Below are 22,846 nucleotides of genomic sequence, written 5' to 3' on the forward strand. Positions count from 1 at the left end.
ATATTTATAGAATAAGCACTAAAAAAAGCTAAAAAAAAAAAGTTATATGATAGTTTCTATGCCAAGTTGTAAGACGGTAAAAAAGAAAAAAAATGATATTACAACTTCCTTTCATCTTGATTTAATGAACATGTAACCAAATATACTTTTGACAAGTCGATAACCAGAGTAGTCTTCTTCCTTAATATAGAGGCATATTACATAAATAACATTAGTATTTCAGTTTAAAGGCTTGAGCTAACAAAAATATTTCAAATATCATTTTTCCATTTTTAAACCGAGATTCAGGGTTTATCACTCTTTGTTTTGTTAATAATGCCAAAAAAACACAATATTCAAAACAAATTACATGTGAAAAGCATTATACATGTATATCTTTTTTAATTAGTGTTAATATTAATAATAAACTTGCAAGAAGATCCTTACTCAAATTAAATGAGGTTTTTACCATTATGAACATATGAAAACGAAACTATAGCAAATCCATCCTATTTTCTCATAACAAAGAATTATGACCACTATATCTCGCTTATAACTCCATCGACAGATGATCAAATTTATGTTGCTTACTGGAAACAAATTCATAAAGTACTGTTGACATTCAAACAGGAAATATAACATTTTCAGCACAAACTGTGATCATGTCCATTTAATGCATGGTTTTAAAAAACATTTCATATTGATAATAGTACACAGGCGTTAATCAAATATAAGTTCAAAATCTGAATTATGTTTAAGAAAACATATTCTAGAGATAAGTGATTTTGTTTAATTCATGACTATAAAAAATAGACCAAAGGTGGGTGTAGATCTTAAAACTCCTATTTCTTTAGTCGTTGTTTGTATCAAAAATAATATTCCTTGTCAGTGTGTGGCAGATACTGAGCAGAGGTTTGTATTCGATATCATCCATCTCATATTCCTCTGATTTGGCCAGTCTGTTGTTTGTTTCTTTCAACCAATGCAGCAGATTCACAGGTCCAATTACAGGTACTTGTGCTAAAATCTCTTTAAGTGTCATCTGTAGAACTTCCCATACATGACTTCCAATGCGATCGCTGAACCCAGCAGAATAACCTTTAAGGAAATGTAACCGACAGAGCAAAAAATTCACTTTCACCTCAGTGGAGTGATTCGATATATATATATATATGATTAAACATTATCAAATATATGTGTTGTAGGTAGGAATTACACGCACGAACGCATACTAGAATATGATGCATTTATAAACTTTTATTTTTATTCCATATAGTGAGCTGTGTAGGAGATGAATAAAATGACCAATTAATCACCGTCTTATGCATAAATATACTTATCATAACACATGAAAGAAAAGCAATTGGTTTAGAAAAGCAATTGGTTTAGAAAAGTTTTTACAATATTGGGGAATTCAGACTTACTATATATTTAATATGTACTTTGATTAGTTTGTTTGCTTGATTTCAAAATAGTTTCGACGGAAAACAGTAGATTACTTTATAGGTGACCTAGAATTTGATAATCACAGTGCATATATTTATATAAACAATCCCATCTTTATCAGAAAATATTATTTTTACTATAGATGAGAAGTGCCTTTGATTTTTACTTACCAAATGGAGTGGAGTAAACCATGACACTGTTCTCTAAATATGGAGTTGAGTGTGATCTGTTAAGAGGGTCATCTACAATATTTTTTTTTAAGTAGCTGAGATAAAAGTTTATATATACAGGTGTAATGAAGGCTAGTTTTATTTCAGACCTAATTAGTAGATAATAGCTGCATCAGATTATTGTATGGTAGAATGTTTTAGATTTTTTGTGTGTACAGCTTCCCATTAGAGATTTGTATATGTATAATATAAATATGTTCAAATAGAGATTTGCTATGAAGGCATCATCCAGATAACTGATGTCTTGACCAATAAGGTTCCAGTGTATAATGCTTACAAGGTTACGACTGTAAAACATTCGATTTGATTGTTTTTGTCCGCTAAAACTGAAGTTTAAGCCGCAAATTAAATACACACTCTGTCACTGGAGGTGAACAGGGCAAAAACGATCTTGGGGCTACAGTGTCTCCTATAATAAAGAACTACAATTTACGCAGTAAATGTGCTAGTTTTGGACTGATTAATCTCATTTCAAAACACGTTTTGTACAAATATTTTAGTTCAAAAAACTCCTCAAACATTTTACATGTACTACATATATCGTCAATTCACTTGATTCTGATATTCTTTTAAACACCATCACCAGCCTTGTAAAGAGAAGTGGTGATGTTTATTTACATGTAAAAATGGCGACTCTCGATCTCAACGTGAATTCATATACTGGTGCTTTTACGATATGCAATATTGTTTTTTCGTCAGGTTCGAAATTCTATTAACTTCTAGGGTATATAAATTGACTTCTTTAACTGAAGAGCGTAAGTCCGTGCAGTTTTACCCCCTCTTCCAGTAGTTTGCAGCCAGGTCACAAATCTTCTTACCGTACGCACGTACGCACGCACACTGGCACATGAAATAAAGTGGATCAAGAAAAGTGTTCATTGTATCGTGTTTGTGTTTTCGGTTAACTATGCACAAGACAGAATAATACTTTATTTCCGAGGTCGGTTAGCTATTTAAGAGAAAGTCTGAGGCAAGTAAAGTGACGGTATCAGTAGTAAAAATTGAATAGAAAATTTAAGGGTGTTGTTTACTCAGGGTTTGAGTTCTCGAATTCGGATTGTTATAAAGTTCAATGTCATGAGTAAAATTTGTTCTAAACACAAAAAGTATCTGTGAAATGAATTATTATTGACATAACATTCGATATTTCTACTATATTATGGAATTATGCCAAAACAAAAATAGACTTTTATCCAAACAGAGGAAATTCGGACTAAAATTTGCAGATTTTGTTTTCTGCTAAAACATTTTTGGAAGAACTCTAATATTAAAAGTTAAGATTTTATATTTTAGTCTATATAATTTTGCATATTTTCTGGTAGTTTTTCCTCATTTATTCATTATAATAACCGTATGGCATGAATTTTAAAAATATTGAAATATGCTTAAAAACGAGAAAAGACACCATATCTCAAAATTTTGATCATTGACCTCATATGAATTATATGCCAACAGAATAAGATCAATATAAGTAGTTTAATACTATAAATGTTTTTGTAATATCATCAATCAATTTTTTGTAAAATTGGATCAAAAATGGGTAGGAATTTGAAAAGTGATAGAGGAAATTCGGACTGGAATATTTATAAAAATTGTGAAGGAAAACTTAATGCTTTGTATGTATTTAGTGTCACTGCCATTCATAAATTGTATTTCATTTTCAAAAGTGTTGAGCAATTTGTATTATTTTCACAATTAAGAAAATTTCAATCATAGTGTAAAATTTTAAGTGATTTTCCTTTAATTTTCCAAAAATATACAATGGCCACAAACTCAAAAAGTAGGTCATTGACCTACTTTTTTGAAAATGAAAAATAACACTACAATAAAAAGTCTATAACACACAAAAGTTGGTTTTTCATTATCATCAGTGGAATTTTTTTTCATTCTGAGTAAACGTCATCCTTAATTGGTTTCACAGAATTTGTGTGAAAATAAGGTTAATCAGTCCAAAACTAGCGCATTTTTGTGCGCCCTAAAATGCAGTTTTTTCTCTATGGGGGCACTGTTACTCCCAGGTCGTCCATCAGATTTTTTTCAGACCCAGAGCTACAGACACGCAGCTCGATCATACGAAAGCCCGTTGAGCTTAATTTCGTGGGAATTTTTATTTTCCGATGTTAAGCGAAACATTCGCGAAATAACGATTTTTAAAATCCTGTAGATAAAATCACCAATGTTTTGCAAACTATGTAAAGGATATAAGCCAAAAACTGTCCATTCTGTGAGAGAGAGAGAGAGAGAGAGAGAGAGAGAGAGAGAACTGATCGAGGCCCGAAGTGAGAGCTGATCGATGCCCGAAGGGCCGAGATCAGTTCTTTCTCTCACAGAATGGACAGTTTGAGGCTTATATCCGACTTAAGGACGTTGGATCCTGCGATCAAAAGTCTCTATGTTTTTTCTAAGGTATTTTTTTAACATCTACACACATATCTAAACCAAAATTCAAATCAAAATTTTGGGGTCTATATGCTCCTTTCGGTGCTACGGTGTATTTAATATTACCTTTCTGCACTGAAAGTGCAAATTGCACATAAATTGCTTTTCCCTCTATAATTTTTTATCGAAATGAACCATGGTATCAAATACAAATTTACATTATTTAGAATTAATAAAATTAAAATTATCATAATGAAAAAGTTTGCAATTTCTTCACTTTATTGATATTTTGACCTTTTTGCACTGAAAAAATATTATTTTTATTCATAAACGATTCAACATGCAATTAAATAATTTAAAAGTCTCAAACTGTTTCTCAAATTATGACAGACTTGTAAAAAAAACCTTAAATATTCAGAAAATAAAAAAAAGGATGGGTATATAATGTAAATTTTGAGATATGGCATGAAATAAGCTAATTTTAGGGGAAAATTGGAGTTGATTTTTTCTTAACTTTTATGAAATATCACTTACACATGCCAATATATGTCGATACAAATATTGAAATATTGTTGAAACATGTTTTTTGAAACAACATGAAGATATCCCAATGCATAAACTATCTGAAAATTTGGTCTGCACGGAAAATAAGAAAGCTAAAATTACGGTACTCTTAAACAACTGAGTTATGAAAAATGTTCATTTTCTTTTTAAAAACCTTCCGCCACAAAATATAGTCCCATACTATACTCTCTAAATATGGAATTTTTTCTTCACTATTTAATTCAGTATAGTTTATTTGGCATGGTAAAAAAAGGAATTAACAAGTAGAAGTCATATATGACACAGAATTTCCAGACTAGAGGTGACCAAAAATGGCTACCCAAAATCAGAGGATCGAACCTCTTTAAAACATTCTCCTCTTTTGTTTTAAGAATGGACTGCAACAGGTACACCAGTAGAAAATGAAATTAAAGAGAGCTATTGTTAACCACCCCTAACAAAAATGCAGTCCTGAGTAGAATTCTGTTTCTATTGTCTACTTAGTGGACAGGTACAGGTGACTTTTAGGTATAACTTGAACTGCATGAATTTTTATTTATTCACACAACTTGTGTTTTAGTATCGAGATGTCTTCCTCTGATGGAGAAAGCATTTTCTTCACTCAGTCAAAATTAAAGGATGATAATAAAAATCATCCAACCACGGATGGTGTTCTAAGTGACATTCTAGATATGGAGGCTGGGCCAGATTTTGATTTAATTCAGAACTGTGTCTTTTCTGATATCTCTGATGAAGATATGATTAACGCCAGTCAAGAAGTAGAGAGCAATGATAGGTTTTTAAAACCTCTTAATCAGCAGTATTTGGATGACTTAATACGGACTGGTTTATATAAGAAAAAGTCAAATCTGGATTTAAACACTATTTTCCTGATTCCACACATGTTTACATGTATACAACTGCATTTGGATGATTTTCCACTCATGTACCAGTGCATTTGAATTATTTTACAGCGATGTATCAGTTCATTTGGATTATTATATTTCAGAGCATGCTTAATTAAATTTCATTTTGTTCTCAGATGTATGGCTTTGCATGGTATTTGTTTTATTACGCGTCACCTGTACCTGTCCATAAGTTTACAATAACTATCCATTATTTTTTATTAGGCAGATTTCACTGTCCATTCTTTCAAATAATGGACAGTTTTTTAAACTTATTGGACATTTACAGGTAACTCGTTGGATTTGTTTTCAAATCTACAAGTACTTTATGCTATATAATAGCTTAAAATAACAAAGGATTGCAAAGCGAAAATGTTTTAATTCTAAAGATAATACATTTCTTTTATCACATAAAAAAACTGCAGAAAGGGAAAGGGACCCAATTTATTTTGGAATGCAACATTTACATATATTAATAAATTAAAATATGAATTTGAAACGAATTGATTCAACACTTTTGGCAAGGTGCAAAAATTATTGGAAACTGTTAAGAATTAAAAGAAACTAAAGAAAAAAACTTTTAAAAAGAGGCAATAGCTATACCCCCCTCCCCGCATGTAGATATATATATATATATATATATATATATATATATATATATATATAATAAAAAATAACAGAAAGCCGATTCAAAACTCTACCGGTTTCATTAAAATCTTCAGGAGTTTTGAACAATCACCATAGATACAATAATATCAACATATAAAATACGTTTTTGATGTTTAATGCCAGGGAGTCTTTTGATGGAAAAGTTTCATTTAATTTACAGAGGTAAATTAATTGTAATTATATAACTGGAAAAAACATGGCTAAGACAATTGCAAACACTAGACTTTGTTTGCACCATTGGAAACTAATATCTAAAATAAAATAAGAGTTTTTTATCGTCGAAAATCGGCTTTAAGTACCTTCAAAAAATGCAAAACCAATCATGTCTGCCTTGAAATCACCGAGGGATTATTGCATCGATGATGTCCTATTGAAAGGTGCATAGATGTCAGAGGAAACGGACTAGCTTTTCTTCAGAGAAATAGTTTTATCAAGCAGTGTTTCAAACTAACGACAAGAAATCCCTTCTTTCATTTGCTCGGTCAATCACGTTTACAATTGTCCATATATGATTTGTAATATTCTATTAATTGAAGGGATGAATTGAAGCTTCTATAAAGTAAATCCATGCAAAATGTTTTTACTTACCTTGATACTGAAACTCATTTTCTTGTCTGTAACCAACACGAATGCCTGTATCTACATCAGTTGTGCTATTTTCTTCAGCTCTGCAGGCCTACGTAACATATACCAATTTTTCTTTGAATTTTCTTCGTAAATCAAATGTTATGTAATTGTTCTAATTTTGGTTGCATGCTACGATTAAGCAACTGTTTTTTTTGTTTGATTTTGTATTAAAATGTATAGACAATATAATTTAGGCTTTTATTTTTAAACTTTATATATCCTATTATCCTAGTATGATTAGATTAATGAAGCCCTTTTTATGCCTATTCGTAAATTCGTAAAAAAGAAATATTAACAGATGATACAAATTCCAACTCTTGAAATCGGCTAGATAAAAAAGATAACTAAATCATCAATGCTCTAATCATTGTCATTTACTTTAATTGTAACAATAAATGTTGATAAAAGCAATTTTCTAGAAATCAAATCCAACATATTTCAACACTTCTCAACATGGTATGTTTTATTTCATACCTAGAGTCTTATCTAGGCATGCGGAACTTTAACTGTAGTATTACAAAAGTTGGTTAAATTGGATTCACCCAAGATGTCACATATGTATATTTACACATAAGATTTCAATTTTTTTTTTTGGGGGGGGGGGGGGGTTATTGAAATATGTTTACCTACATGTATACTGTTACCTGTATAAAAAATATTTTGGGAATTGGTTTTAATTTCCTATCCCTGAACACTTCAATGATTTCTCTTACTGGCACCCTACTATCATCTCTGGAGAAGGCCGAACTGTCCTGGTGTGTTAAGATGTTATCTTCAAATATTTCAAAGCTTTCACTGCCTCCCTGGTCATCTGTTTTTACAATTTCTCCATGTGAGGAAATGGTCATCAAAATACAGCCACAAGGCTCTGATGCACACAGCTCTTTAACTGAAAATATGTTTAAATGTATTTATTAATTACTATGTACATATAATCAGGTAGTGAAAATTTTCAAGATAGACTTGAATCTTGAACCAATGACAGACCGTGTCAGCGCTCAGACAGACGACTTTGCTATTGAGAGAAATAGCATGCTCATAATGGTAAAACTTGTATCATAATGTTATTACGAAAAGACTATTGCTTAAAAGCAAAACAAAGAGATGCCAAATATGCATATGGGATTAATTAGAATCAATATTAGTTTTAAATATTGAACATGAGCATTTTAAAGGAAAAAGGTTTAGCATCTATGTGTGCTCTACCTTATTAAAAAAATTAACAAAAAATAGAGCACTAAACACAAGGATGGCAGAAATGTCATGACTTTTATTAGATAACAATATCTTAATTCAGTAAACAAGTGCATTTTTGTGGTAAATTAGCACAAAAGGTTTATAAGTGCAGTCAGATCTGGAAATAAAAGTATCCAACCGCAAATGTTTTACTGTCAAAATTGTGCCAAATGGATTTCTTAGAAATCCTACCGCCAACTGATCGACCGCATTTTGAGAGGAATACCTCAATTAAATGGAGAAAAAATACATTTTCTTAAAACGTTATATGCCATCTCTGCAAAAATTTTCAAACTTGCCCCCAAATTGGAGACCTGCCAAAAGAAAATTCAAACTTGTCTCCAACTCGGAGACCTGCCAAATCGGACAAAAATTAAAAATTGCCTCCAAATCGGAGCCTTGCCAAATTAGCAAAATAAATTGTCTCCAAATTCGGAGACCAACTAAATCAGCAAAAATAAAATTAAAAATTGCCTATAAATTGGATACTTGCTAACTCAGCATATCCAAACCTGATGAAAAATTACCAACTCATTTACTATGTGACTAACAATTTTTTTTACCAACTTGGCTAAATTTATTACCTCTACTCCACATCGACGACCTGCCCATCTTATGAAAAAATGCCAACTCAGCAACTACATGTATATATTATCAATTAATAGCAACTATCAGACTCAGATAAACTCTAGCAACTTCCCTCTAAATCAGAGGTATGCTGACTGTAAAAATACCAAATATGCAACAAATTCAACGACCATGCCAATCCACAAACCAAATTTATGCATGATACTTTGCCTCAAGTAAACAAAAATACCAATCAAAGAAGTTTGACCAACTTGTGAAAATGATATATTTATTTACGAAATAAACAGCAGGTTGAAAGTTCACCGGGATATGAACTTCGTTGGTCACGTGATCAAATCCTGTGAAGCCCGAAGGGCCTCTGAGAAGATTTGATCACGTACCATCCAAGTTCACCTGTACCAAAAATTTTAACCAAAATTTTTTATCAATATTTTAAAACATGTTCTTTAATGCGAAACCTGTAGTTATTTTCTTTGTATTATGTGGTAAGTTGCTCCACTGTTTTTAAAATGTAGATGGTATAGAACTCCAAAATTACGACTGGAAGACCCACATGGCTACTTAAACAACGGAAAAGTTTTATATTATGTCGCAAAGTAAACTTCAACTGGACAAGAAAATTATGTTAATGTTAAAAAAATAATTGACATCGATCATGACAAGGATGATAAAACTTTTTGCACATTTAAGCGTTTTATGATATATTATTGCTGTTTAGTGTTCTATTTTTAAGTTCATAAATCGACAAACCCAAATTGAATGCTCCCGACGAACATTTTCCGTTCATAGGATTAAGTTTCTTATCACGGGTCAAAAAAAAGAAACAGTTTAAAAAATCCAAACCTCTCCATATCAATTCTCGCTCGCACGAATCATCCTTCTTTCCAAATCATCATTTTTAGACGGGGTAACGTGACCCCGTCTATTAGTTTACTGTCAGTCGGAGACTCAAACCGGATGGCACGCGTAAAACACATTAATTGAATATACGCTAAGAAAAATAGTGCAGAAATTACTATGACCGTTCTGTACACAGATTTGATAAATATGAATCAATATTTGAAAAATAGTTGAATCATTTTTTTAATGCTTCTAAGATTAGTCTAACATTTCTTTCAAACAAAAACGAATGAGGCGATTGATGCTACTTCTTACTCTATTTACATCCGGCCTTTCTACGGAATGACCCGATGATGTACGAATGCATTTGGAGTATTCGCGGACTCATAAGAAATAGTTCTAAATTGATTCAACGATTTTACCTATGAAAGTTAATTCAATGAGTTTTTTTGGTTTTTTTTTTAGAGTTTCATTAAATTTGATTCGCGAATGTAATATTCTAAATTATTTTATCACAAAAAACGGAACAAAAGAACAATGATCGAGTAGTTTCAAGCGTAGGAATATATGAAAAGGAGTAAAACTACTTCCAGATAGCATGGGTAAAGAAAATTTATCGTAAAATTGATAAAGAACTATATATGATATTAGGGAAATTTGGCCCCCATAATTCGTTAATTTTAAAGTGATTTAGGTACATTTATTTGTTGTGTTATTTTATAAAAGCGTTGAAATAAAATGTGTTTTTCACCTATTTATTTGATTTACAAGCACTCACTGGCAGTATATGACGTCAGAAGTGAAGCTATTTTCATAATTCAATCAAAATCAGTCAAAAATTGACATTTTCCTTATCTTTTTTCGAATGGGAAATATAGAGCGACTCTTTGAACAAGAACGAACTTTTTATCACTCATAAGTTTTGGAGAGATACATCTTTGGTGAGAATATTTTGTTTGTTCAAGCAGTCGCTCAATGTTTCCTTAAAGAAAAACTGCTTAAAAACAAGCCGTTTTATGCTTAAAATGCGAAAATGGCGGGAAAAGGTCAACTTTATGATGTCATATTTTTAAATTGTGGGCACTAAAAATCAGAATGAAAATTATGAAAAAACTTGAAATGTATATTTGTACAAATAAAACAAAAAATTACAGTAATTAGTAGAACTAAGAAGTATAGTAAAATGACAATGTTCATTTAAGGGGGCCATTTTAGGCTCAAACCATATATAGTCCTTTGACCCCGTCTTTCAGTTCTTTCAGTACTTTGATTATTATTTAACATACACAGTTTTATTGAAAATTGATCAATTTGAAATACATCTCATGAAAATGTTTCTCAAATAAAATTGATTTTATTTTCAAAAGGTATGATATTCTAGCATATGTACGATTTGTAATTGACAGGAAATACGGTATTATTTTTTTCTGGGAGGGGGCATATTTTCAACATTATTGTATCATATGACTAAACAAATGGCCATGCAGTTCATGTTTTGATCTCGTAATCTGCGAATCCGCGGTCTGATGTTAAGTTACTAAACTACAAAGTTAGATAAACATATATAAACAATTTTCTAAAGCAATTAAATTGACATTACTATTATTTCAGGTGACAACTTCCTTAACCTCAAGTTATCAATATTCATAATTATGTTACACAATCATACTTACATCTATGTAGTTCCCTTAAGAAGTCTGGTTTCGTTAAATTCCTGGTTTGTAATATATTTTTTGCTGATGGATAGATGGTAAAGTTGAGCTTCTCTGCCATCGATCTAATTTCAAATCTTTCAGTAATGAGTCCTCTCCTTTCTTTTTCAGGTTGATCGACTCCAAAATGCCAATCAAAATGCACAGCTCTCCATGGTCCCCTCTTCATGGTGTGGCAATAAGTTGATTTGTGTTCATTCTCTCTAAAATAATTGATTCTTATATCTACAATTTTCAAAGCAGTACACACAACGTACAGATTTTACGTAACAATTAATTTTTCTAAAAGTAGATACAACCCAATACATCAATACAGACGGTGGAAGTGGATGGGCCATGTTCTCCAAATGAAACGAGTTCAAAATCAGGCCTCGGGATCATGTTCAAGCATTTTTAGAGTTTAAGTCAAAATTTCAATCATTCATAAAAAATTTTATATATAGTAAAATCACGCATAAAATTTGTAACTATCAAAGTAAAATAGACGTACATTTATTAATGTATTTTAAAAGTATTTCATTTTTTCGATGCATTCAATCTCAAGACAATACATTTTTGCTAGCCAAGGGTTTCTGATCCGCACCGCTTCTCACTAACGTTAGTGAGAAGCGGTGCGAATCAGAAACCCTTGGCTAGGAAAGATGAAGACAGCATACAAGTTTTGACCCAAGTTTAAGGCTGTTTTATGATCCTGGGGCCAGAGCTGGTTTGACGTGGAAAACGGAAAGGAAGATAAAGCGTGAAAGGACAAACAAAAATTGGAGGAAAGCGTAGGTTATATCAAATGACCGTCGTAAGTGGCGTCAGTTGTTGAACGGCCTCATTGCATGTGTCCCCAAGGCCACGGAGAGGACAAGTAGGTACGAATTGAGGAGCAATAAGACGCATTAAAATAACGTTGATGCTCCAGATTACCTCACCAGAAAATGTTCTGATTGTGTTAACAGATATAATTATGGAGAAATGATTTTGTGATTTTTCTTACAGGGGTAAGAGTAAATCTTCAATAACTTCCGTATTTTCGCAATGATTAAAATGCAATCGATCCTTAGATCCGCCTACGAAAATTGCCACACAAAGTGTGGTAATTTAAAATATTCGCAAGCAGGTCAAATGATTTGGTTTAAATCAGATTTATATTGATAACTTATATATGGATTCAGGAGCTAGAAGAAATATATGTGAGCTGAGATCTATTGAGAAATATGGCGAACAAAGAAAAATATCCTTTTAAATTAATTCGTGTGCTACAGGGAGCACCGTCAGACTGACGAGAGTGCTGGACACGCATCTGAAATTCTACTAGTAATCTATATATATTCCTTTGTTTGTATGTCACATTGATGTTTCTTTATTTTCAAAACAACAATTATTTGAATACAAACAAAAACAAGTTTCCTACTTTCGATTTCACAAGTGATTAAATTCATGTTTTAATTGGTAAGAATTTAACTAAGGTTGCTGTACTTTTTCTTTTACTTCATTACATTGTACAGTGTATATAATAGACAATAAAATTTTAACGCATTGATCATTGTGATACCATGAAAGACGAAAAAATAATTCTCACCTGTTTCCAGCCATGGTAGGAAAATGACAAACATCCCAGGCAAAGTTCTGTATTATGTTCACCCCGACGCCGACCCGCACTTTCTGAACTTAAGCTTAAAATTCTCAAATTCTACTTGTACATTTTTAACGTTCACACTTTTTCCCTACGCTGTTACTAATATAATCAGGGACGTATATATCATAAGTACGTCCCTGATATAACGGTCAGTCAAAAATATAAGCAAGATACATAGTTCTAAGCAATATACAGGGCATGCAATTCTTTATTTATTAATATGTAAAGCCTCTTTCACAATTGGCGCACGAGCAGAAACGACAAAATATTCATGCGACCAAAAAAGTTAGATAAGGTTCGTAAACTGTTGCCAAAATAATCGCATATGAAAAAGTACTTGTACGAAACTCGCACGATTCATAGCGACCGTTGTGCAATGTAAATGCATTGAATCTTGCGATATATCTTGCGTCTATATGGGACTGTTGTACATTGAAAGCGAGTGTTGTAAGATAATGTGATAGGATCGTACGAAAGACCAGATGATCGGACGATTGAACGTGCGCAAATGCGATAGGACAAGCAGAGCTCGTCCGATCATTCGTTTCATTGTACGAATGTTCGTACGAGTAAGAGGGGGCATACATTTATATACATCCCGTTTCCGTAGCTCTTCTGTAGACATAGTTGAATGCAAGAGAAGATCCCGCCCAAGATGACAAAAGCAACAGCAAAAACAAGACCAGTTGTTGCCTGAAACAGATATGCTATTACGGTGTAAACCGTATAGGGGAACTATTTGCCCCCGTTTTAGATTTAGTCATTTCGCTCTTTTTGTCAGTTAGCGGATCAAGACTTGGCGAATTCCAATGTCTCACGTTATCTCTTACCACAAAATTGTGGGGACGAATTCAAGACGAGGCAAAAACGTATTAAGTAGAAGCGAAAATATCACGGGGCGAAAATAATCATGTATCCAGAATACATGTATACTATTGGCAAAGCATGGGAATTGAAACAGATAAATCTTGCAATGATAGTAAAACGTTGCAAGATTACACGAGACACGTTGAACAACAGTCTCATGGTCGCAAAACACAGCATAAACAGGTGCGATTTATTTTCCTATCTTTAAAAATCGTGCATCACTCTTGCGAGTACACAAAACGTTGTAAAACGCTCGTAGTAACGTTCGTGCTTGTATTGCAATAATTTGGATCGCATTCGGTCGCGTCTGAATAGTGTGCATGTCAAGCCCCTTTCACAATTGGCGCACGACCACTTTACACCACTTTGCGATCTATATTCACTATTCAGACGCGACCAAACACGATCCAAATTATCGCAGTGCAACGCACGAACATTAATACGAACGTTTTACAACGTTTTGTGTACTCGTAAGAGTGTTACACGATTTATAAAGATCGTAAGATAAATTGCTGGTGTTTATGCGTCTGTTTTGCGACCATGAGACTGTTGCTCAACGTGTCTCATGTAATCTTGCAACGTTTTACTACCATTGCACGAATTATCAGCCTCAATATGCCATGCTTTGCTACTAGTATTTATACTCTGTTTCATATATTCTCTGTTTAAGAACAAAATTTACAATATACATTTATTGCATAATGGTGAAGGAAATACATGTATGAAGATTTATTTCCTTAAGAAAAATCATATTTCCCGAGGGCTTCGCCCGAAAAAAAAAAATTTCTGGGGAATAAATCTTCATATTCTCTGAACATTAATGCAGTAAACGTTTTATTATACCATGCAACATATAATTATACAAAATACGTTGATTTCTAATGATGTTTGACTTTTCAACAGTCGCAACATTAACGTCGTGATTGTTTGATTTTCCATGTAACTGTCTCACTTTTTTTTTATAAATCATAGTTAAGTTGGTTCTGAGATATTAAGAGAATCATAATAATTAAATATTTTTGATGTAATCATATTTGTCTACATCGAATGCTCATATCGGCTTTTTCACTCTCATGACATCGCCCTGTCACGTGACTTTCTAAACCAATCAGATATAATAGAATAATCATATTGAGGTATAGGGCCTAATAATAACTGCTGCTGCAAATCTGTATTTTCTCGCTTTCAACTATGTCTACTGAATATGGGCGTTGTATATACCCCCTCTGACTCGCACGACCATTCGTACCACTGAACGCATAATCGCACGTCCAATCACATTGGCGCACGTTCAATCGTCCGATCACCTAGTCTCTCGCGGGTTCCTATCTTATTATCTTTCAACAGTTGCTTTCATTGTACAACAGTCGCATACAGGCGCACGATATATCGCAAAATTCAATGCGTTTACATCGCACAAAGCTCGCTTAGATCCTGCGAAATTCGTACGAATACTTTTTTCATATGCGATTATTTCGGCACCAATTAACGATTCATATCTAATTTTTTCGGTCGCACGAATATTTGGTCGCTTCTGCTCGTGCGCCAATTGTGAAAGCGGCTTCAACTATTTTGAGGAGACTTGATGCAACCACAAAAACGCATGCAACAAATGCAAAAGCTCATGCAACGTATGCGAGAGCTCGTACGAAGCTAAAAAAAAATTGATCGCAAAGTGGTGTAAAGTGCTCGTGCACCAATTGAGAAGGTGGCTTTAGCAAGACTCGTGTGGCATATTTTTAATTACATTGTTATAGTATAATGTTGAAAATTCTGTTTCAAATATCACTTTTATGTTTTTTCTCAATTTGCTAGTTTATGGGCGGCGGAAAGGGTAAAAAAGACGTGAATACAAAACGAACAACTTATTTTTAAATAAACATGCTAAAATACGATAACATTCAAAGCAGTTATTCTACTGAGACCATTATTTACTAAAAAATTAAAAACCAATGATTTTGATGAAGGTCATTTATAAAACAAACACAAATATTTTATTGAAATAAACACGATGACAGTACCATAATAAGCAAGGGTCCTTTAAACATTTTAAAAGTTTTAAAAGTTTTTTTTTAAACTTAAAATTGATAATGATATCTCTTAGATGCATTAGTTGACAATCCTTTAATGTTTTATATTATTTTTGGTAAAATGCAATGAATTGAACTTAAAGTTTTGTAATGTATGAAAATCCTAGATTATCTAGACAATATCATATGTTTTTCCAATATTTAAGGCCAGAGAATGTAATTTTGGACAAAAATGGTAGCCTATTAAGTTCTGCCAAAAAACTAGCATTAGATGTTTTGCAGTGCAAAGAATATCTTAATAAATTTTAGATGAATTTTTTTCAAAAATTGAAATATATCTGTGTGAAAGATCCGTTCCCCCTATTTCACAACATTAGAGAAGAATTGGAGTGGAGTACAATGGAATTTATCAAAATATTCTTCTGAAAATTTAACAGTATACCAGTAATTCATATGCCTTTCTAGCTTTATCAAGAAGCAAATATGTTGCCAAGTTATATCTTCCATTGTATTTTATGACAACACCTAAATTACAATATTTTGGTACAATTTGTACTATATTACCATTGATATTCATCTCAAATGATCAAAATAAGTTGATTTTCAAAACTTTATTGTTTTTTTCTACATTGATTTGGCGTTTCCCATCTGACTATTATGTTCTAAGTATATTAAGACTGGTTGGTAAAAGACTTTTTGCTTTCTGAAAAAAATACAATACAATCAGCAAACAATTTACAATCTATATTGCTTTCATGTACTTGTACATAATCACATTTTCTGTTTTCAACGCATTACAATACCATTGATGAATATACTAAAACTGTTGGACTTAAAACATCCCCTAGCTTGACACCATGCACATTCAGAGCTACATATGTCTCTTAATTCATTAGAAAATATATTACAAATCAAAATGTATACTTAAAAAAACCCCACTGAAACATAACAAGAGGTCCATGGGCAATATCTCTCACCTGAACAACAGTTCCTTGTAACATTTTTTTTTGTAGCATATGAAATTTCCATTTTAAACTTTGAACCCTTTTCTGGGGCCCCAATATTGGTCCATGGTTTAGGGTTGGCTTTAACAATTTAGAATCTACACTATTTGAGGATCCTTGCATAGTAATCCCATGCCATAAACTGTAACAGTGTAGTTCTCGAGAAGAGAATTTTTAAACATTTTTCAAAATATATTTCTATGTTAAACTTTGAACCCCTCTTGGGGCCCCAATATTTGTTCGCAACGCGGAGCGGGGACATCGAAATGCCGGGCGTCCGTCCGTGTGTCCGTGCGTCCGTGTTTCCGTCCGTCACACTTTTTTGTAAGCGCTCTCATGCCTACAAATTTTGACGGATTTTCATTAAATTTATACCAAATGTTTATATCACTATTACCTTGGTCAATTTCGAAAATCAGCATTGGTTGATACTTTTTGTTGGAGTTATGGGACTTTGTGACCATGTAAGCGCTCTCATACTTTTTTGTAAGCGCTCTCATGCCTAAACATTTTGACGGATTTTCATTAGATTTATACCAAATTTTTATACCACTATTACATTGGTCAAGTTCGAAAATCAGCATTGGTTGATACTTTTTGTTGGAGTTATGGGACTTTGTGACCTTGTAAGCGCTCTCATGCCTAAAAATTTTGACGGATTTTCATTAGATTTATACCAAATGTTTATACCACTAATATTTTGGTCAAGTTCGAAAATCAGCACTTTTTGTTGGAGTTATGGGACTTTGACCACAATAATGACTCTGATTTATCCAAAAATTTGACCTTGTAAGCGCTCTCATGCCTACAAATTTTGACGGATTTATCACACTTTTTTGTAAGCGCTCTCATGCCTACAAATTTTGACGGACTTTCATTAAAATTATACCAAATGTTTATACCACTATTACCTTGGTCAAGTTCGAAAATCAGCATTGGTCGATACTTTTTGTTGGAGTAATGGGACTTTGTGACCTAGTAAGCGCTCACATGCTTTCTAATTTTGACGGATTTTCATTAAATTTAAACCAAATGTTTATACCACTAATACTTTGGTCAAGTTCTTTTAGATTGTAGCATTTTGGATATATTTGCGACAGGAAAAATAGAAAAAAAATGGGTGGTGGGGGTAAACAAATGTTCCTCCCAACCTCCCCACACATTTAATTCTGGAACAGCCCTGAATGTTTGAAAATATTGCAATTTCATATACAGTATACTAGTATGCTTCTTGACCGGTGGGGGACCCAGGAATTCTATTCTTGTTAATTTAGAGTTACATTACATTATATAAGGATGCTTGCAAAGTAATTTCACATATTGAAGCATTGTAGTTCTCCTGAAGAAGATTTTTAAACATTTTCCCTCTTCATTTCTATGTTATACTTTGAAACCTTCCTGGGGCCCCAGTATTAGATCAAGGGTCACGGCTTTTATTGATTTTTTTTGTTCGTCGTCGTGCGTTAACAATTTTACAGTTTATCTTATTCTTAAAAACTACAAGGCCAATTCTTACCATTTTAGGTGTGAAGCATCTCTTTGGTAAGAGATATTTAAATTGTGAAATTCATGGCTCTACCATCCCCGGGGCGCCACAGGCGATTTTTCAAAAATCTTATTCTCCATTCCCACACATGTGAGGAAAAACTGTTCATGAAGCCCTCTGCCAAAATTGTGTCACGCATGGCTCCTGGGTCAGGGGTTCAGGCTCTAGAGTGTAGCCAATATGGCCATAAAGTAAAAATGTATTAAACCTTAGAAAATCTTCCTCTCTACTTACATATATATTTGTAAAAAAAAACCCACTAAATACATGGTTATGATGTCCATGAGGCCCTCTACCAAAATAATGAAATTCATGGCCCCTGGGTCAGGGGTTCAGGCTCTAGGGTTTGGCCAATATGGTTATATAGTGAAAATGAATAAAATCATAGAAACTCCTCTTCCTACCCTCATATATATTGGTTAAAAACTAATTGCATGTGTATGATGTCCATGAAGCCCTCTATTAAAATTGTGAAATTCATGACCGGTCAATGATTCCAGCTGTAAGGTGTGGCCAATATGGCCATATAGTAACAAGAGATGTTCGTGAAACACTTATGCCCTCTCCCTTGGAAACATCCACGAAAAAATAAATGTAAACTGCAAATAATTTTTTAAGTCCAAGGGGCATAACTCTGTCGAAAATTGCACAATCGTACGCAATATTGAACTTGCCCTAGATATTATCATAATTAATCTGTATACCAAATTTCATTTCAATATGTGCAACTTCTGCGAAGAAAATGAACGAAAACTGAAAATAACTGGAATTTTTCTACGTCCAAGGGCCATAACTCTGTCTAAAAATGCTCGATCGTACCTAATATCAAACTTGACCTAGATATTATCAGGATAAACCTGTATACCAAATTTCATTTCAATATGTTCATCCTCTGCAAAGAAAATTAGCGGAAACTGCAAATAACTGGAATTTTTCTACGCCCAAGGGCCATAACTCTGTCTAAAATTTCTCGACCGATTGGTATGTGCTGTATACCAAATTTTTAGGTCACCTGAGTTAACTTAGGTGACCTATTGATATCTGTTTTCGTCCGTCGTCGTGCGTCGTGCACCGTGCGTTAACAATTTATATTTTTAACTTCTTCTTAAAAACAACAAGGCTGATTGTTACCATTTTTGGTGTGAGGCATTTCTATGGTAAGAGGAATCTAAATTGTGAAATTTATGGCTCTACCACCCCTGGGGCGTCACATGTTTGGCCAAACATGCAAAAAAAAAAAGCCAAATTTTCAAAAAATTTCTTCTCTACTACCACACATGTGAAGAAAAAACTGGTTGCATAGTTATGATGTCCATGAAACCCTCTACCAAAATTGTGAAATTCATGGCACCTGGGTCAGGGATTCTGGCTCTAGGGTGGGGCCAATATGGCATTATAGTAAAAAAGTATTAAATCATAGAAAATCTATTTCTCTACTGCCATATAAATATAAATAGTAACAAGAGGCCCATGGGCCACATCGCTCACCTGAGATTTACTCTATATTTTTATATAAAAAACTTTAACACCCCCCAATTTGGCCCCACCCTACCCCCCAGGGATCATGATTTTCACAACTTGGAATCTACACTTCCTGAGAATGCTTTCACACAAGTTTCAGCTTTCCTGGATGATTTGTTTCTGAGAAGAAGATTTTTAAAGATTTACTATATATATTCCTATGTAAAACTTCGAGCCCCTATTGTGGCCCCAACCTACTCCCGGGGGTCATGATTTTCACAAGTTGGAATCTACACTACCTGAGAATGCTTCCACACAAGTTTCAGCTTTCCTGGATGATTTGTTTCTGAGAAGAAGATTTTAAAAAATTTATCTATATATTCCTATGTAAAACTTTGACCCCCATTGTGGCCCCACCCTACCCCCAGGGGTCATGATTTTCATAACGTGGAATCTACTCTACCTGAGGATGCTTCCACACAAGTTTCAGCTTTCCTGGCTGATTAGTTTCTGAAAAGAAGATTTTTAAAGATTAACTCTATATATTCCTATGTAAAACTTCGACCCCCCATTGTGGCCCCATCCTACCCCCGGGGGTCATGATTTTCACAACTTTGAATCTACACTTCTTGAGGATGCTTCCACACAGGTTTCAGCTTTCCTGGCTGATTAGTTTCTGAGAAGAAGATTTTTAAAGATTTACTCTATATATTCCTATGAAAAACTTCGACCCCCATTGTCGCCCCACCCTACCCCCTGGGTTCATGAATTTCACAACTTTGAATCTACACTTCTTGAGGATGCTTCCACACAGGTTTCAGCTTTCCTGGCTGATTAGTTTCTGAGAAGAAAATTTTTAAAAATTTACTCTATATATTCCTATGTAAAACTTCGACCCCCATTGTGGCCCCACCCTACCCCCTGGGGTCATGAATTTCACAACTTGGAATCAACACTACCTGAGGATGCTTCCACACAAGTTTCAGCTTTACTGGCTTTATGGTTCTTGAGAAGAAGATTTTTGAAAATTTCTCGAAATTTTTCATTAATTTCTAATTATCTCCCCTTGAAAACGGGTGTTGCCCTTAATTTTCACAACTTTGAATCCCCTTTGCCTAAGGATGATTTGTGCCAAGTTTGGTTGAAATTGGCCCAGTAGTTCTTGTGAAGATGTTGAAAATGTGAAAAGTTTACGGACAGACGGACGACAGACAAAATGTGATCAGAATAGGTCACTTGAGCTTTCAGCTCAGGTGAGCTAAAAATGTATTAAATCTTAGAAATTCTTCTTTTCTAATCTCATATAAATTTGTTGAAAACTAAATGCAAGATTATGATGTCCATGAGGCCCTCTACCAACATTGTGAAATTCATGACCCCTTTTTTAGGTGTTCAGGCTCTAGGGTGGGGTCAATATGGCCATATAGTAAAAATGATTTAAATCTTTAAAAAATCTTCTCCTCTACTCGCACACGTGTTGGCAAAAAACTGAATACATGGTTATGATGTCCACTAACTCCTGTACCTAAATTGTGAAATTCATGGCCCCTGGATCAGCGGTTCAGGACATGGGGGGGGGGGGGGGCAATATGGCAATACACTGTTAATGCAAATAATGTTTACAAAATTTCTTCTCTATTCTCAGACATCTGTATAAAAAACTGACTGATAATCATGTTTACCAGGAAGTCCTCTACTGAAATTATAATTTTCATGTCCCCTCAAGGATGGGTTTTGATTCTAGGGGAGGGCAAAAATAGATGTATAAGTGTTAATGCATATAATGTTTAAAAAAAATATCTTCTTTACTCCCATACACCTGAAAGGAAAACTTTATTCATAATTTTTTAGACCAGATCTTTCAGTTTTTTGCCAAAATTATAGGTTTCACAGTTCTTTATGAAAGATTTCAGGCAGATAGGTGGTCGTCATTACAAAATAATAATTTTTCTACTCCAGTATGAAACCTAATTAATTAGATGTATATATGAGACTCCTCGACAAATGTGTATGGGTTATATGCTATTCGGGTGACCGTTAAGGCCAACTGGCCTCTTGTATTTTAATATGTCCATGCATCCTCTGTGAAGAAAATGAATGGAAACTGTTGGTGGATCGACCGACAAACCGACAGACGGACAGCAGCAAAGCAATATGCCCTCCCTTCTTCGAAAGGGGACATAAAAAATGTTTCAAATCTTAGAAACTCTTCTCTATTCCCATATTTTTGTAACAAGAGGCCCATGTCACTCACCTGAGAAACAATAGGTATGCATGCATGATGAAATCAGCTTAATTGAGTCATAATACGAACTATCTGGACAATGTACAATAATACATGTAGATCCTGTATAAATAAAATCCATGTTTCCCCTTTGATATTCTTATGTTTATAATCATTAGTCCCGTTTCTAACAGGATGATTTTATAGTCATATCACTATATAACACGAGAAGTGAGTAACTGCTTTCAAAGCTATTTTTTGTTTGTTTGTTCAAATGCCCACAAGCATAGTTTCTGTCTGCCCTGGGGATGGAGGATGGGAGGTTGTTTAAGATAAAAAAAAATATACTAGCAACCTTGTTTTAGTTTATCTATGAAAACATATATTACACATAAAACCTATTCTAAAAGTTAGAAATATGGGAAAATTATTTTCTATCGGAGTCTTGCACCTTTTAAAGATCAGGTCATGCACTCTATTATGATCTTTTAAGTTTTTCGCTACAATTATAGGTTTCATAGTCCTTTTTGAAAGATATTAGGCAAGGAAGTGGTCGTCATAATAAATATATAATTTGCTAACCCAGAATGAAACTTAATTAAATGCATTTATGAGACTCCTGGACAAGTTTGAGTATAGGTTATATGCTACTCAGGTGACCGTTAAATCCTATTTGCCTCTTGTAATTAAGAATTTACACTATTTTAGGATGCTTACTTAGTGATCTGACAAATTGAAGCAATGTAGTTCACGAGAAGAAGATTTTTAAACATTTTTCCTTTTTACTTTTATGTTAAACTTTGAACCCCACCTGGGGCCACAGTATTAGTCCGGGGTTCACGATTTTAAAATTTAGAATCTACAATAGTCAAGTATGTATGCATATTAATATCCCAAACTGTAGTTCGCGAGAAAAAGATTTTTAAACATGTT

General features: G+C 33.5%; 1 protein-coding gene across 2 annotated transcripts; it reads right to left on the reverse strand.

The window, feature by feature from the left end:
- Nucleotides 1-102: 102 nt before the first annotated feature.
- Nucleotides 103-12,868, reverse strand: LOC128179690 (caspase-7-like). 2 transcript variants are annotated; one of them, XM_052847203.1, is made up of 6 exons: nucleotides 12,725-12,868; nucleotides 11,116-11,357; nucleotides 7,423-7,589; nucleotides 6,740-6,827; nucleotides 1,596-1,667; nucleotides 103-1,077 (listed from the first exon to the last, which is right to left on the reverse strand). In XM_052847203.1, exons 1-6 carry the CDS (start codon nucleotides 12,736-12,738, stop codon nucleotides 830-832), a joined length of 831 nt encoding a protein of 276 aa, XP_052703163.1. In that variant the 5' UTR covers nucleotides 12,739-12,868; the 3' UTR covers nucleotides 103-829. The 2 variants fall into 2 exon arrangements, with proteins under 2 accessions (XP_052703163.1, XP_052703162.1); XM_052847202.1 differs by having other exon boundaries at nucleotides 7,423-7,667; nucleotides 12,725-12,867.
- Between the last annotated feature and the right edge of the window lie 9,978 nt (nucleotides 12,869-22,846).

This window comes from Crassostrea angulata, chromosome 4, assembly GCF_025612915.1.
Source record: "Crassostrea angulata isolate pt1a10 chromosome 4, ASM2561291v2, whole genome shotgun sequence".
Lineage (NCBI taxonomy): Eukaryota > Metazoa > Mollusca > Bivalvia > Ostreida > Ostreidae > Magallana > Magallana angulata.